This window comes from Narcine bancroftii, chromosome 8 (genome assembly GCF_036971445.1).
Source record: "Narcine bancroftii isolate sNarBan1 chromosome 8, sNarBan1.hap1, whole genome shotgun sequence".
NCBI lineage: Eukaryota > Metazoa > Chordata > Chondrichthyes > Torpediniformes > Narcinidae > Narcine > Narcine bancroftii.
Window position 1 is genome coordinate 73,093,043 of NC_091476.1, and position 14,346 is coordinate 73,107,388.

General features: G+C 43.6%; 1 protein-coding gene and 1 long non-coding RNA gene across 5 annotated transcripts in view; one reads left to right on the forward strand and one right to left on the reverse strand.

Moving 5' to 3' along the window:
- The window catches only part of bbs1 (Bardet-Biedl syndrome 1), a 67,009-nt gene that overhangs the window by 41,128 nt on the left and 11,535 nt on the right, over nucleotides 1–14,346 (forward strand). For all 4 annotated transcript variants that reach the window (XM_069894058.1, XM_069894055.1, XM_069894057.1 and 1 more), the window contains 2 exons: nucleotides 3,293–3,426; nucleotides 4,014–4,148. In XM_069894058.1, coding sequence (XP_069750159.1) covers nucleotides 3,293–3,426; nucleotides 4,014–4,148 — 269 coding nt within the window. The remainder of the gene's footprint in view (nucleotides 1–3,292; nucleotides 3,427–4,013; nucleotides 4,149–14,346) is intronic.
- LOC138740853 (uncharacterized) overlaps nucleotides 1–14,346 on the reverse strand; it is an 80,244-nt gene that overhangs the window by 20,921 nt on the left and 44,977 nt on the right. The gene's annotated exons all lie outside the window — the stretch shown is intronic.

A 14,346-nucleotide genomic window follows, 5' to 3' on the forward strand; every position in this document is an offset into this window, starting at 1 on the left:
CACTGTGACCCTGCTCTCCTGGGTCAGCACCAATGGCAGCGATGCCAATAACACCATCGCTGCCATTTTTTATCCAGACTGCCTTCCCTGGGGCTGAGATTTGGCCGGCAGCATCCTCCTGCCAATACCCCATCTCAGAATTTCTGCTGGGCTCTGGAGAGATGTCAGAGACTCAAACAAGGAGAGTCTGTAGGAGGAGTACTGGTTAAGCACCACCCTCCCCCCTGCCTCCCTTCAGACTGAAGGATTGGGGACACTTATCCAGCAAACAATCTATTCCAACAGAACTTTGCTGAAACTGCAGAGATACTCAAAAGACTACAACAAAGCCTTGAGTTTTAAATTTTTTTAAATTTAAATTTAGACATACCACACAGTAACAGGTCCTTTTGGCCCATGAGCCTGTGTCACCCAGTTGCACCCAATTAACCTACAACACCTGTATGTTTTCGAGAGCACCCGGTGGAAACTATGCAGGCGCAGGGAGAGTGTACAAACTCATCACAGACAGCACCAGATTCGATCCCTGGTCCCAGTTGCTGGCGCTGTAACAGCATTGTGCTAATCTCTACTCTAACCGTGCCACACAATTGAACAAACAGTGAGTTGCTGGAATAAAAGGCAGTCCATCTTTTGGATCCATCATTGGGAATATCATTTTAATTTGGACATGCAGCACGGTAACTCCAAGCAACTAGGAAGGAGTCACGACAAAATGTTTAAGGGGAACATTAGGGGGAATTTCTTCATGCACAGAGCAGCAGGAGTGTGTACGAGCTGCCAGCTGAAGTGGTGAATGCGGGCTCAATTTCAACACATAAGAAAAATTTCGATGGGAGGGGTGAGGAGGGATATGGTCCAGATGTCCAGGTCATTGGGACAAGGCAGAATAATGGTTCAGCACGGACTTGATGGGCCACAGGGCCTGTTTCCGTGCTGGTTGCTGGTTCTTTAACATCAGTGCCAACTAGAAAATTCATAACCTGATTTACTGTCCTCCAAACCATGGAGGACAGTAATCCCACATGTTGGTAAACTGGCTAGGTGAAGAACATATGAAAAAGGAGGAGTCGGCCATCCGGCCCGTCGAGCCTGCTCTGCCATTCGGTGGCTGATCTGATGATAGGCTCATGTCCACCTACCTGTCTTTTCCCATATCCCTTAATATATAAAAATCAGTCCAACCATGTCTTAACTATATTTACTGAGTTGCCTCCATTATTTCAATGGGCAGCAAATTCCACAGATTCACTGTTGCAAAAGAGATATAGGAGTATCAGAGCCGGCACAATCCCAGATAACTCTAACTCTCCTCATAGGCTAATCCCATCATCCCTGATATCAACCTGATGAACCTCCTCTGCACCGTCTCCAAAGCCAGTCCATCCTTCCTCGAGTAAGGAGACCAGATCTGCACGCATTTCTCCAGATGTGGTCTCACCAGGACCTTGTCCAGTTGCAGCATAACCTCCCTGCTCCTAAATTCAATCCCTCTAGCAATGAAGATCGACATTCCATCTGCCTTCTTGATACCCTGCTGCACCTGCAAACCAACCTTTTGTGAGTCATGCACAAGCCCTCCCAAGTCCTTCTGCACAACAGCACGCTGCAATCACTTGCCATTTAAATAATCTGATCTTCCATTTTTCCTTCCAAAGTGGATAACCTCACATTTGCCAACATTGTACCCCATCTATCCGACCTTTGCCCACTCGCTTAACCTATCGATATCTCTCCGCGGACTCTCCGTATCCTCTGCACAATTTGCTTTTCCACTCAATTTCGAGACGTCAGCAAACTTAGACACACGACACCCTGTCCCCACTTCTTGATCGTTAATATATACAGGTGCGCACCGCTTCACATCCGACCTCATATACGTCCCCGTGGACAAATGGGGTCATAATGGAGTTCAGTCAGAAAGCCCGATCTGAGAACTGGATGTAGCAGATGTGACCGGAACTGAAGAGGAGGCAAGAGAAAAGTAAAGTGCAAAAGGAAAAGAAGAGGTTCGCTGTTAAGGGGTTAGCCAAATTCCTTGCAGACCTTAACAGCTTGCTGAAGAGATGGACGCAAACACTGAACACTTTTCACTGATGGTGAGAAATGCTCATTCCACTGTTTGGTGCATATAAAGAAATTCATGAATAAAACGCAAACTAGGCAAACAACACCGGACGTATTCCTGAAGAAGCCAGCACCTCCCCAGGAGGAGCCTCAGCCAGGTCCTTAAGGCACTACAGAGTGACAGGTCAGCAATGGAGGCTGTTTGACCTGAAATTCTTCCAGGGGAACACAACAAGGAAGTTGAGAACAGTGATGCGCATGATCCTGATCCTCTGTTAAATTCTGTGTGATATAAGCTAAGAAAGTGTTTACATATGTTTAAAAAGTGAAGAAAAATGTAAACAGTTTAATTTATCGTAAGTTCAGTATCCTATATAGTTTTGTTAAGTGTATACAGTAATATAGTGTCTGCACAATGTCCACATTGCATAATGCCTAATTTCACAGAACATATCGTGGACATTAAGCAATGCGAACAGTGGCGGGCCCAGCATTGAGCCCTGCGGCACTCCCCCCCCCTACCACTCACCACCAATTGCCATAAAGGGCAGCAGGCTGTGGGAGCACCCACCCCGCAGCTTCCACCCCGCAGCTTCCACCCCGCAGCTTCCACCCCGCAGCTTCCACCCCGCAGCTTCCACCCCGCAGCTTCCACCCCGCAGCTTCCACCCCGCAGCTTCCACCCCGCAGCTTCCACCCCGCAGCTTCCACCCCGCAGCTTCCACCCCGCAGCTTCCACCCCGCAGCTTCCACCCCGCAGCTTCCACCCCGCAGCTTCCACCCCGCAGCTTCCACCCCGCAGCTTCCACCCCGCAGCTTCCACCCCGCAGCTTCCACCCCGCAGCTTCCACCCCGCAGCTTCCACCCCGCAGCTTCCACCCCGCAGCTTCCACCCCGCAGCTTCCACCCCGCAGCTTCCACCCCGCAGCTTCCACCCCGCAGCTTCCACCCCGCAGCTTCCACCCCGCAGCTTCCACCCCGCAGCTTCCACCCCAGATCCATGGAACTCTCGTGCCCCACTAGGGCTGTGGGTGGACCATAGCACGGCTGTAGCAAGGTGGCTTGGGATAACTCTTGTGTGGGTTCACCCGGCAAACTAGTCAAGGGAGCTGACCAAGGTACGTTGCTGGTGATCATTAGGCTCTTCCATGGGACTTGGATGGCTGTGTTGATTGGTGTGCCTTCTCTCCCCACCCCCCCACCCCATCAAATCTGCTGTTGGCAGCCATGCACAGGACATTTCAGGAGGAGCTGTGCCGACTGCGCCTGGCTGTGGCCCGGGCATACGCCAAGGCGCTGGAGACGAGCTCAGCGCCTGTCTCTGCTAACCTGGCTGAACCGCTCAAGCTGAACGCCACGGTGAGTTCCTGTGGATGTGGGGCTGGGGCTTTGGAAGGTTGGGGATTAGTAACAGATTGTTTAGTCACCTATCTCACCCTGGGGTTTGAGAACTTGTGGTAAACCATGGGGTCAAGGGCTGACGTGTGACCTGCCAGGGGTCATGGGCTGAAATGTTAACTTCCCACCGCCCCTGAGGATTGAAGGTTGACGTGTCTTCTCCTGGGGTTGGAGGCTGGCGTGTGAATCCCCTGGGGGAGCCATTAGGTGCCCTCTGACCCCCCACTTCCCACCCCGCTTCCCTCCCGGAAGGGGCCATGAGACATCTTCAACCCTCAGGGGTGGTGTTGAAGATTCGTCCTCCAAATTGGAGGGTGCTTCATGGCTTCTCCTATGTGTCAAAGGACAGTTCGTGAACTCCAACCCCGGGGGTCAAAGGGTGCCTCATGGGCCCCTCTGGGGGACAAAGGGCAGATCATGAACTCCATCCCCAAGGTCATAGGGCAGTGCACCCCATTTCCTTTCCTCCCGGGTCGAGGGCGCGGTGAGTGGGATTACTCTGGGAACCAATTAACCATGCAACTCTCTTCACCATCCCTCCCACCCAGGTCCAAGGCATCGGCCCATCATTCAAACTGACCCTGAGCGTGCAAAACATGTCACCCTCCAGACCAGTGATCGACCTCTTGATCAGCCTGGTGTTTGATCAGAGCCTGTACTCAGTCAAGAGGAGCTTCTTCAAGGTAAAGCTGGCTGCAATCTGCCCACTGGCAGCAAGATCTTGGCCGCGGTCTGTGCCCCTCCCTGACCCACCAGCACCTTCTTTGGAGGAATGTACAATCCTTTCCCAGCTTAGAAGAAGGAGAGGGGAAAGTATATTAAGTTATGAAAGGAATTGAAAGAAGCAGGGAGGTTCTTCCCACTGGTGGATGAAACTAGAATTCGGGAACAGAGCCTCGAGATGCGGTTGAGCAGATTTGGGATGGTGATGGGGAGGAACTGCTTCTCCCAGAGAGGGGTGAATTGGTGGCTGCCCAAGAAAGCAGTAGAGGCTGGCTTTGTGAATGTGTTTAACACACAGAGATATGTCAAGTTTATCAGTAGAAGTACAACCTGATAAAACTGTTCTCCGGTTCTTGGTGCGAAACATGCAAGCAGACACCTCACACATACACACAAACAACACACATGCAGGATAATTGGTTCTCAACCTTTTATTTCCACTTACATACCACCTCAAGAATCCCTATGCCATAGGTGCTCTGTGATTAGTAAGGGATGGAGGTAGAACCGTGAAAGCCCATTGAGAAGGAGAAGCAGAGGAGACAACTTAATGGAATAGTGAGGGGCTCAGCGACTGAGGGACTCACACAAGCCTCAAGCTCCTGGCGATTTGCACTCAAAGGACCACACCGGACTGCTGGGGACTGGCTCATGGGAACCAGGTATTGGAGCTGATTTTTCAGAAGGTGCTGAGGGCCTCAGGCTCAGAAGTCTTCCTTATCGGGTTCAGACCTGGAGCGCGTGGCTGATGGATCAGCCGCGGGAGCCCTGGAGGAGAATCCACTGACACTCAGTGACTCTGAAGGGACTCCCTTTTTGCGTCTCTTTTTCCTATTGCTAGGGGCAATACTCATGGCAAAAGGAACCTCCGACCGTTCACCCATCCGAGCTCCTGAATGCGGATCGTTGCCCCGGCTGGCTGCCATTTCCAAGCTCCCGACACCCCGACCGCAGATTTACCACTCGGTTCTTCCGAGTTCCAGATGCTCTGACAGCAGACTTACCACCTGGTTCAACACCTTGAACGATTCAGGTACTTCACAAAGTTAAAAGTTTGACTTGTCCAAAAGTTAGCTCCCACGCCCCTTTTTGGTTGGAAAAAGTGGTTCATAAAATTCAATGACACAATTGATTAAGGTACAAGAACAGCATCAGTCAGTCAGTCCATGCGGGGGGAGTCACGTGATGGAGTAGTGGCTGGTAGGGTAAAACCAGCCCTCTCCAGAAAAGAAGAAAAAAAGTTAAGAAAAGACAAAGTTCAACAAATATAAAATATAAGAAATAAAAGATAAAATTGCAGAGAAGGGAAAGAAGATGGTACCTAAGAAGGCAAAAGTAAAAACAATGGGGAAAAAAAGAAGAAAGGACACCGGAAAAGAAAGGAGAAAGCCTTACCTGCATGAAGGAACAGGGAGCTGTGGTGGTGAAGAGCGCCCAATCTCCGAGGTTGGTGTCAGCCCTTCGGAGTCACGACCCCCTGACCAGTGGACTGCAAAAATGGCCCTCTGAGCCAAACAAAAGTGTGCAACTGCGCATGCGCGAGGAGTCGCGCATGAGCAGTACACAATCTAAGGTAAAGGAAAACACCGACAGGAGGGGGGCTCAGCCGAGGAGCAGGCAACCACGGTACAACCAGCTGAGGGACGCCCAACATCAGGGCTCTCAGCTGGAAGATGAGGAAAGCGGCAGGAGAGGGTGTGAAGTACCAGGTGAGAAAGAAAGTTGACGGGGTGAACGGCAAGAGGAGCAGCAGCAGGAGGCCCAACAGATGAGCAGCTCAGAAGGAGAGGATCAACAGCAAGAGGCCGAGCAAGAAGAGACAGAACAAAGTGAGACAAGCAACTCATCAGAAAAATCAGAAGAGACACAGATACGAAGAAGAGAAGATGACACAAACACAGGTACAGAAGAAGAGGAAGAAAAAGACCAAGATCTTCACAGAGAAATAGAAGGTAAAACAGATGGACAGAACATAGATAAAGCTTTTTTTTCAAGAACAAATGAGAGCATTAAAAGAATAGTTGTCATTAGAATTTAGTGCAATTAAAAGAAAAAATGAAAAGAACAGAAGATAAAATACAAAGATTAGAACTAGTCATGACAGAAATAGGGAAAAGAGTAGAAAATGTGGAAGAACAAGAAATGGCTGTAGAAATGGAAGTAAACGACAAGAGGAAAATTGGAAGAAAGTGATTAAAAAAATTAGAGACACAAGAGTTGTTAGCTCAGAAAATTGATATGTTGGAAAATTATAGTAGGCAATACAACATAAAGGTAGTGGGCCTAGCGGGAGTCATGTGATGGAGTAGTGGCCGGTCGGGGAACTCCAGCCCTCTCTGGAAAAGTTTTTAAAAAACACAAAGGCACAAACACAAAAATTAAAATAAAGTGAAAGTAAAGGTGGGAAGAAAAAGGCAGTGAAGAAAGAAAAGTCGAAAGCAATGGGAAGAAGAGAAGAAGAAAAGACATCGGAAGAAGAAGGTGAAGGCCTTACCTGTCCAAGGAGGCCCGCTGTGGAGAGAGAAGCCCGCTCCCTCAGGTCAGTCGAAGTCCCAAGCTCGGGACTACAAAAATGGCTCGTGGAGACAAGCGATGCGTAAGGCAAAAAAAACACTGACGGGAGGGGGGACCAGCTGAGGAGTTGATCTCCACAGCTGAGAATGACAGCCACAGCACAGCAGCAAGAAGAGAACATAGAAAACAACGAGAACAAGAAAGAAGAGAGTAAAAAGAAATCAAGGAAACAACAGATGACCAACCCAGAGGAAGAAGAAGAAGAAGAACATAGAGAAATGGAAGAAGAAGGGAAAGGCAAGACAATGGATATATTTTTTTTAAAGAATATATGGAATCAGTAAAAGAATGGCAATCACAAGAATTTAGTGAAATAAAAAGAAGAATTAAAAGTACAGAAGAAAAAATGAATAGATTAGAGATGGTCATGTCAGATATAGGAAAAAGAGTGGACAAGGTGGAAGAACGAGAAACAGCCGTAGAAATGGAAGTAGAGGACTTGAAAGAGAAATTAGAAGAATCTAATAAAAAAGTTAAAGAGACACAAGAGCTGTTAGCTCAGAAGATAGATATAATGGAAAATTATAATAGAAGAAATAATATAAAGATAGTGGGCCTTAAGGAAGATGAAGAAGGCAAGAATATGAGAGAATTTATAAAAGATTGGATCCCCAGGGTCCTAGGAAGACCAGAATTACAGGAAGAAATGGAAATAGAAAGGGCACATACAACATTAGCCCCTAAACCACAGCCACAACAAAAACCAAGATCCATTTTAGTAAAATTCGTAAGATATACAACGAGAGAAAATATATTGGAGAAAGCAATGAAGAAAATAAGAGAAGACAAAAAGCCACTGGAATACAAAGGTCAAAAAAATTTTTTCTATCCAGACATAAGTTTTGAACTCCTGAAGAAGAGAAAGGAGTTTAATACAGCAAAAGCGATCCTATGGAAAAAAGGATATAAATTTATGCTAAAGTACCCCAGCGGTACTTAAAATAGTTATTCCAGGGCAGCAAAACAGACTATTCTCGGATCCGGAGGAAGCACGAAAATTTGCAGAACAACTACAAGACAGACAGAGAGATGAAGACATGTAACGAGAGCAAAAATGACCACGAACTATATGTTTGTGTGTATATGGGTGTGTATATATATATATATATATATATATATGGATAGATATATATATATGGCAGTTTTCCTTGGTCCCATCAAAGCTTGAAAAACTCATGCAGTTTGACATGCAGAGTTTTGCCGCCAGCCTTCCAGACCTCTGGGGGGATTCCATCCATACCTGCTGCTTTGCCATTTTTCAGTTGTTCGATTACCTTATATGTCTCATCCTGGGTGAGGACCTCATCCAGCTCTAGCCTTAGGGGCTGTTGAGGGAGCTGGAACAGGGCGGAATCTTGGACTGAGCGGTTGGCACTGAAAAGAGATTGGAAGTGTTCTGACCATCGGTTGAGGATGGAGATTTTGTCGCTGAGGAGGACTTTGCCGTCTGAGCTGCGCATCGGGCTTTGGACTTGGGGTGAGGGGCCGTACACAGCCTTTAGAGCCTCGTAGAAACCCCTGGTCGCCAATGTCCGCGCTGAGCTGAGTTCGCTTGGCGAGGCTAGTCCACCACTCATTTTGGATCTCCCGGATTTTGCGCTGAAGATGGCATCAGGACCTTCGTGATGCCACCATCATCACCTTGTACAAAAACAAAGGCGAGAAATCAGACTGCTCAAACTACAGGGGAATCACACTGCTCTCCATTGCAGGCAAAATCTTCGCTAGGATTCTCCTAAATAGAATAATACCTAGTGTTGCCGAGAATATTCTCCCAGAATCACAGTGCGGCTTTCGCGCAAACAGAGGAACTACTGACATGGTCTTTGCCCTCATACAGCTCCAAGAAAAGTGCAGAGAACAAAACAAAGGACTCTACATCACCTTTGTTGACCTCACCTAAGCCTTCGACACCGTGAGCAGGAAAGGGCTTTGGCAAATACTAGAGCGCATCGTATGCCCCCCAAAGTTCCTCAACATGGTTATCCAAATGCACGAAAACCAACAAGGTCAGGTCAGATACAGCAATGAGCTCTCTGAACCCTTCTCTATTAACAATGGCGTGAAGCAAGGCTGTGTTCTCGACCAACACTCTTTTCAATCTTGTTCAGCATGATGCTGAACCAAGCCATGAAAGACCTCAACAATGAAGATGCTGTTTACATCCGGTACCGCACGGATGGCAGTCTCTTCAATCTGAGGCGCCTGTAAGCTCACACCAAGACACAAGAGAAACTTGTCCGTGAACTACTCTTTGCAGACGATGCCGCTTTAGTTGCCCATTCAGAGCCAGCTCTTCAGCGCTTGACGTCCTGTTTTGCAGAAACTGCCAAAGTGTTTGGCCTGGAAGTCAGCCTGAAGAAAACTGAGGTCCTCCATCAGCCAGCTTCCCACCATGACTACCAGCCCCCCCACATCTCCATCGGGCACACAAAACTCAAAATGGTCAACCAGTTTACCTATCTTGGCTGCACCATTTCATCAGATGCAAGGATCGACAACGAGATAGACAACAGACTCGCCAAGGCAAATAGCGCCTTTGGAAGACTACACAAAAGAGTCTGGAAAAACAACCAACTGAAAAACCTCACAAAGATAAGCGTATACAGAGCCGTTGTCATACCCACACTCCTGTTCGGCTCCGAATCATGAGTCCTCTACCAGCATCACCTACGGCTCCTAGAACGCTTCCACCAGCGTTGTCTCCGCTCCATCCTCAACATTCATTGGAGCGCTTTCATCCCTAACGTCGAAGTACTCGAGATGGCAGAGGTCGACAGCATCGAGTCCACGCTGCTGAAGATCCAGCTGCGCTGGGTGGGTCACGTCTCCAGAATGGAGGACCATCCATCGCCTTCCCAAGATCGTGTTATATGGCGAGCTCTCCACTGGCCACCGTGACAGAGGTGCACCAAAGAAAAGGTACAAGGACTGCCTAAAGAAATCTCTTGGTGCCTGCCACATTGACCACCGCCAGTGGGCTGATATCGCCTCAAACCGTGCATCTTGGCGCCTCACAGTTTGGCGGGCAGCAACCTCCTTTGAAGAAGACCGCAGAGCCCACCTCACTGACAAAAGGCAAAGGAGGAAAAACCCAACACCCAACCCCAACCAACCAATTTTCCCCTGCAACCGCTGCAACCGTGTCTGCCTGACCCGCATCGGACTTGTCAGCCACAAACGAGCCTGCAGCTGACGTGGACATTTACCCCCTCCATAAATCTTCGTCCGCGAAGCCAAGCCAAAGAAGGAGAAGAAGATAGATATACATATGTGTGTGTGTATGTATATATGTGTGTACATGAGTGTATGCGTATTTAAAGGAAAATATATAGAGTATAGATAAGAATTAATAAGGGAATTAAAGGGAAGAGAGGAAGTAAGGAGGGAATTAAGAGAGTGACCTTTGTTGTACATGAAAATTGGAATCTTTTCTGGGGGGGGCTGGGTGGGGAGGAGTTACGGTCACTGCAAAATCAGTTGACGCTTGCGAGTGAATTCGCAAATCCAAATGGAGAGGGGAGATGTGGTTGCCCGACAAGAGATAAAGGGCAACTCAGGAAGGGGAGGGGATAGTGGGGTTAAAGAAATTTTAGATAGGAGAATATGGGAAATGTTTGATGTTTTAGAAATGTTGTCTTATAAAGTGTTCAAAACAAGAAAGCTGAAATGGATAAGAAGGAAAGGTGATGATGAGGAAACGGAAAGGAAAGATAAACAAAGTATGAAATGGCTATGTTGAACTATATGACTTTAAATATTAACGGAATACATAACCAAATCAAAAGGAAGAAACTGCTAAATTTACTGAAAAAAGAAAAAATTGATATAGCATTCGTGCAAGAAACACACTTAATTGAAATGGAGCACAAGAAATTAAAGAGAGATTGGATAGGACATGTAACAGCAGCGTCATATAATTCAAAAGCTAGAGGAGTAGCAATATTAATCAGTAAAAATGTACCAATTAAAATAGAAGAGGAAATAATAGATCCAGCAGGGAGATATGTAATGATAAAATGTCAGATATATTCGGAGTTTTGGAATTTACTCAATGTATATTCACCTAACGAAGAAGATCAAAAATTTATGCAAGATATTTTTTTGAAGATAGCAGACACGCAAGGGAACATACTAATAGGAGGGGATTTCAACCTTAATTTGGATTCAAACATGGATAAAACTGGGAAAAAAATTAACAGAAAGAACAAAGTAACCAAATTTATAATTAAATCGATGCAAGAAATGCAACTTTTGGATATATGGAGGAAACAACACCCAAAGGAAAAGGAATATTCATATTATTCGGGTAGACATAAAACATACTCAAGAATAGACCTATTCCTGTTATCAGCTCGCATGCAAGACAGAGTTAGAAAACAGAATATAAAGCTAGAATATTATCGGACCACTCACCCCTGATATTGACAATAAAGTTAGAGAACATCCTCCAAGAATGTATAGATGGCGATTAAACTCCATGCTACTTAAAAGGCAGGATTTTAGAGAATTCATTGAAAGACAAATTAAAATATACTTTGAAATAAATACGGAATCAGTGAAAGATAAGTTTATACTATGGGACGCAATGAAAGCGTTCATCAGAGGGCAAATAATAACTTATGTAACCAAGATGAAGAAGGACTACAATCAGGAAACAGAGCAGTTGGAAAGGGAAATAGCAAATATAGAAAAATAATTAGCAATGAAGGAAGACACAACTAAAAGAAGAGAATTGGCAGATAAAAAAATAAAATATGAAACACTACAAACATAACATGGAGAAGAACATAATGAAGACAAAACAGAAATATTATGAACTAGGAGAAAAAACGCACAAAATTCTAGCATGGCAGCTTAAGACAGAACAAACTAAGAGAATGGTATTGGCATCAAGGAAAAAAGATAAACAAATCACATATAATCCAACGGAGATTAATAAAAGCTTCAGAGAATTCTACGAACAATTATACCAAACTGAAAACGAAGGGAAAGAAGACAAAATAGATGAATTTTTAACTAGAATTGAATTACCGAAATTACAAATAGAGGAACAAAATAAATTAACAGAACCATTTGAAATAGTAGAAATACAAGAGATAATAAAAAAACTACCGAATAATAAAACACCAGGAGAGGATGGATTCCCAATAGAATTCTATAAAACATTTAAAGATTTATTAATTCCTCCCCTCCAGGAAGTAATCAACCAGATTGATAAAACACAAAGCTTACCAGATTCATGGAAAACAGCAATAATTACAGTAATACCAAAGACAGGGAAAGATCCACTCGCACCAGCGTCATATAGACCAATATCTTTAGTTAACACACAGATTATAAGATAATAGCTAAACTATTAGCAAACAGATTAGCCGACTATGTACCAAAAATAGTAAATCTAGACCAAACTGGATTTATTAAAAAAAGGCGAACAACAGACAATATTTGTAAATTTATTAACTTAATTCATGCAGTAGAAGAAAATAAAGCTCCAACAGTAGCGGTGGCTTTAGACGCAGAGAAAGCCTTTGACAGAGTAGAATGGAATTATTTATTCAAAGTACTACAAAAATTCAGTTTACCGGAGAAATATATTAATTGGATTAAAGGATTATATAAGGGGCCATTGGCGAAAGTGACAGTAAATGGATATATATCAAAACAATTTAAATTGAGCAGATCAACAAGGCAGGGATGCCCACTATCGCCCTTATTGTTCGCGTTAGCCATAGAACCACTAGCAGAACTGATAAGAACAGAAAATAAAATAAAAGGGATAAAAATAAAACAAGGAATATAAAATCAGTTTATTTGCAGATGACTTAACAGATCCAGAAATATCAATAAAAGAATTACATAAGAAATTGAAGGAATATGGAGAAGTGTCGGGATACAAGATAAACGCAAATAAAAGTGAAGCAATGCCAATGAATAATGCGGATTTCTCAAAATTTAAGAAAGAATCACCATTCAGATGGCAAATCTGAATAAATAAAAAAATAAATAAAAACCTCGGCCATCTATCTCAACTCAATTATTATCCACTAATGAAAAAATTACAGGATGACTTAGAGCATTGGAAAGACTTACCACTAACACTAATAGGAAGGATAAACTGTATTAAAATGAACATTTTCCCAAGGATACAATACCTATTTCAGGCATTGCCAATACACTTGACAGAGAAATTCTTCAAGGAGTTAAAGAAAATAATAAGGAAATTTTTATGGAAAGGGGGGAAACCGAGGATAGCACTAGATAAATTAACAGAATGGTATAAACAAGGAGGCTTATAACTGCCAAACTTTAAAAATTATTATAGATCCGCACAATTAAGATACCTATCAGAATTTTATCAAACAAGGGAAAAGCCAGATTGGACTAGATTAGAACTAGATAAAATAGGGGAGAAGATACCTGAACATATATTATATAAATGGGATGAAAAATTGGTACAACGTAGGAATTCTCCAGTATTACATCATCTGCTCAATATTTGGAAGAAGATTCATGTAGAAAGGAATAAAACAAATTACCAACTACCAAAACTAATACTGATGCAAAATCAGCTAATCCCTTTTACAATAGATAACCTTTCCTTTAGAGAATGGGAGAAAAAAGGGATTAAAAGAATAGAAAATTGTTTTTCAGGAAATAAATTATTATCCTTTGAACAAATGAAGGATAAATATAATATAACTCACGATACAGTGTTGGCATACTACCAACTGAAATCCTACTTGAAGGACAAATTGGGAAGCAGTCTGAGGTTACCAGAGGGAAGTAATTTTGAATATTTGATTACAGACATAATGATAATCAAAAAATTTGTAACAAATATGTATATTAAACTCCAAGAAAAGGAGAATGAGGAAACAAATGGTAAAACTAAACAAAAATGGGAACAAGATCTAAACATAAAGATAAAGAATGAAACATGGGAGAAGTTATGCTCAGGAACTATGAGAAATACAATAAATATGAGGTTACGTACCAAAAACCCAGAGATCTTCCTCCTAAGTAACATAAAAAACAAAGAATTTGGACTTGATTTGGATGGTCCACAAAAAAGATTTGTTAGGATAGCCCTAGCTGTAGCAAAAAAATGTATTATGTCAGCCTGGAAATTAGAAGATAACTTGAGAATACAACAATGGTATATAGAAATGAATAAATGTATTCCATTAGAAAAAATAACATATAATTTTAGAAATAATATTGAAATATTTGAACAAATATGGGAGCCATACATGAAACACAATAGAGAAAACCTACTAGGGACATCTACCACCTAAAATGACAGAAGGAGAAGGGAATGAAAAGAATTGACTCAGTGGAAATTCTTGTTTGTTTTTATTGAGTGACAACATTGTTTGACGGGTTTAATGTATCTTAGATTCTGAACTTTAAATGAATGGGAGTGGAGGTAGGGAGGGTGGGATGGGAAGAGGGAGGTGGGGGGAAGAAAACGACACTGTATATATTTGAAAAGGAAAATGTATGTCTCTTGATCAGTGTGGTTTATAGTGTGAAAAATAAAAAATTTAAAAACAAGATAGTGGGCCTAAAGGAAAATGAAGA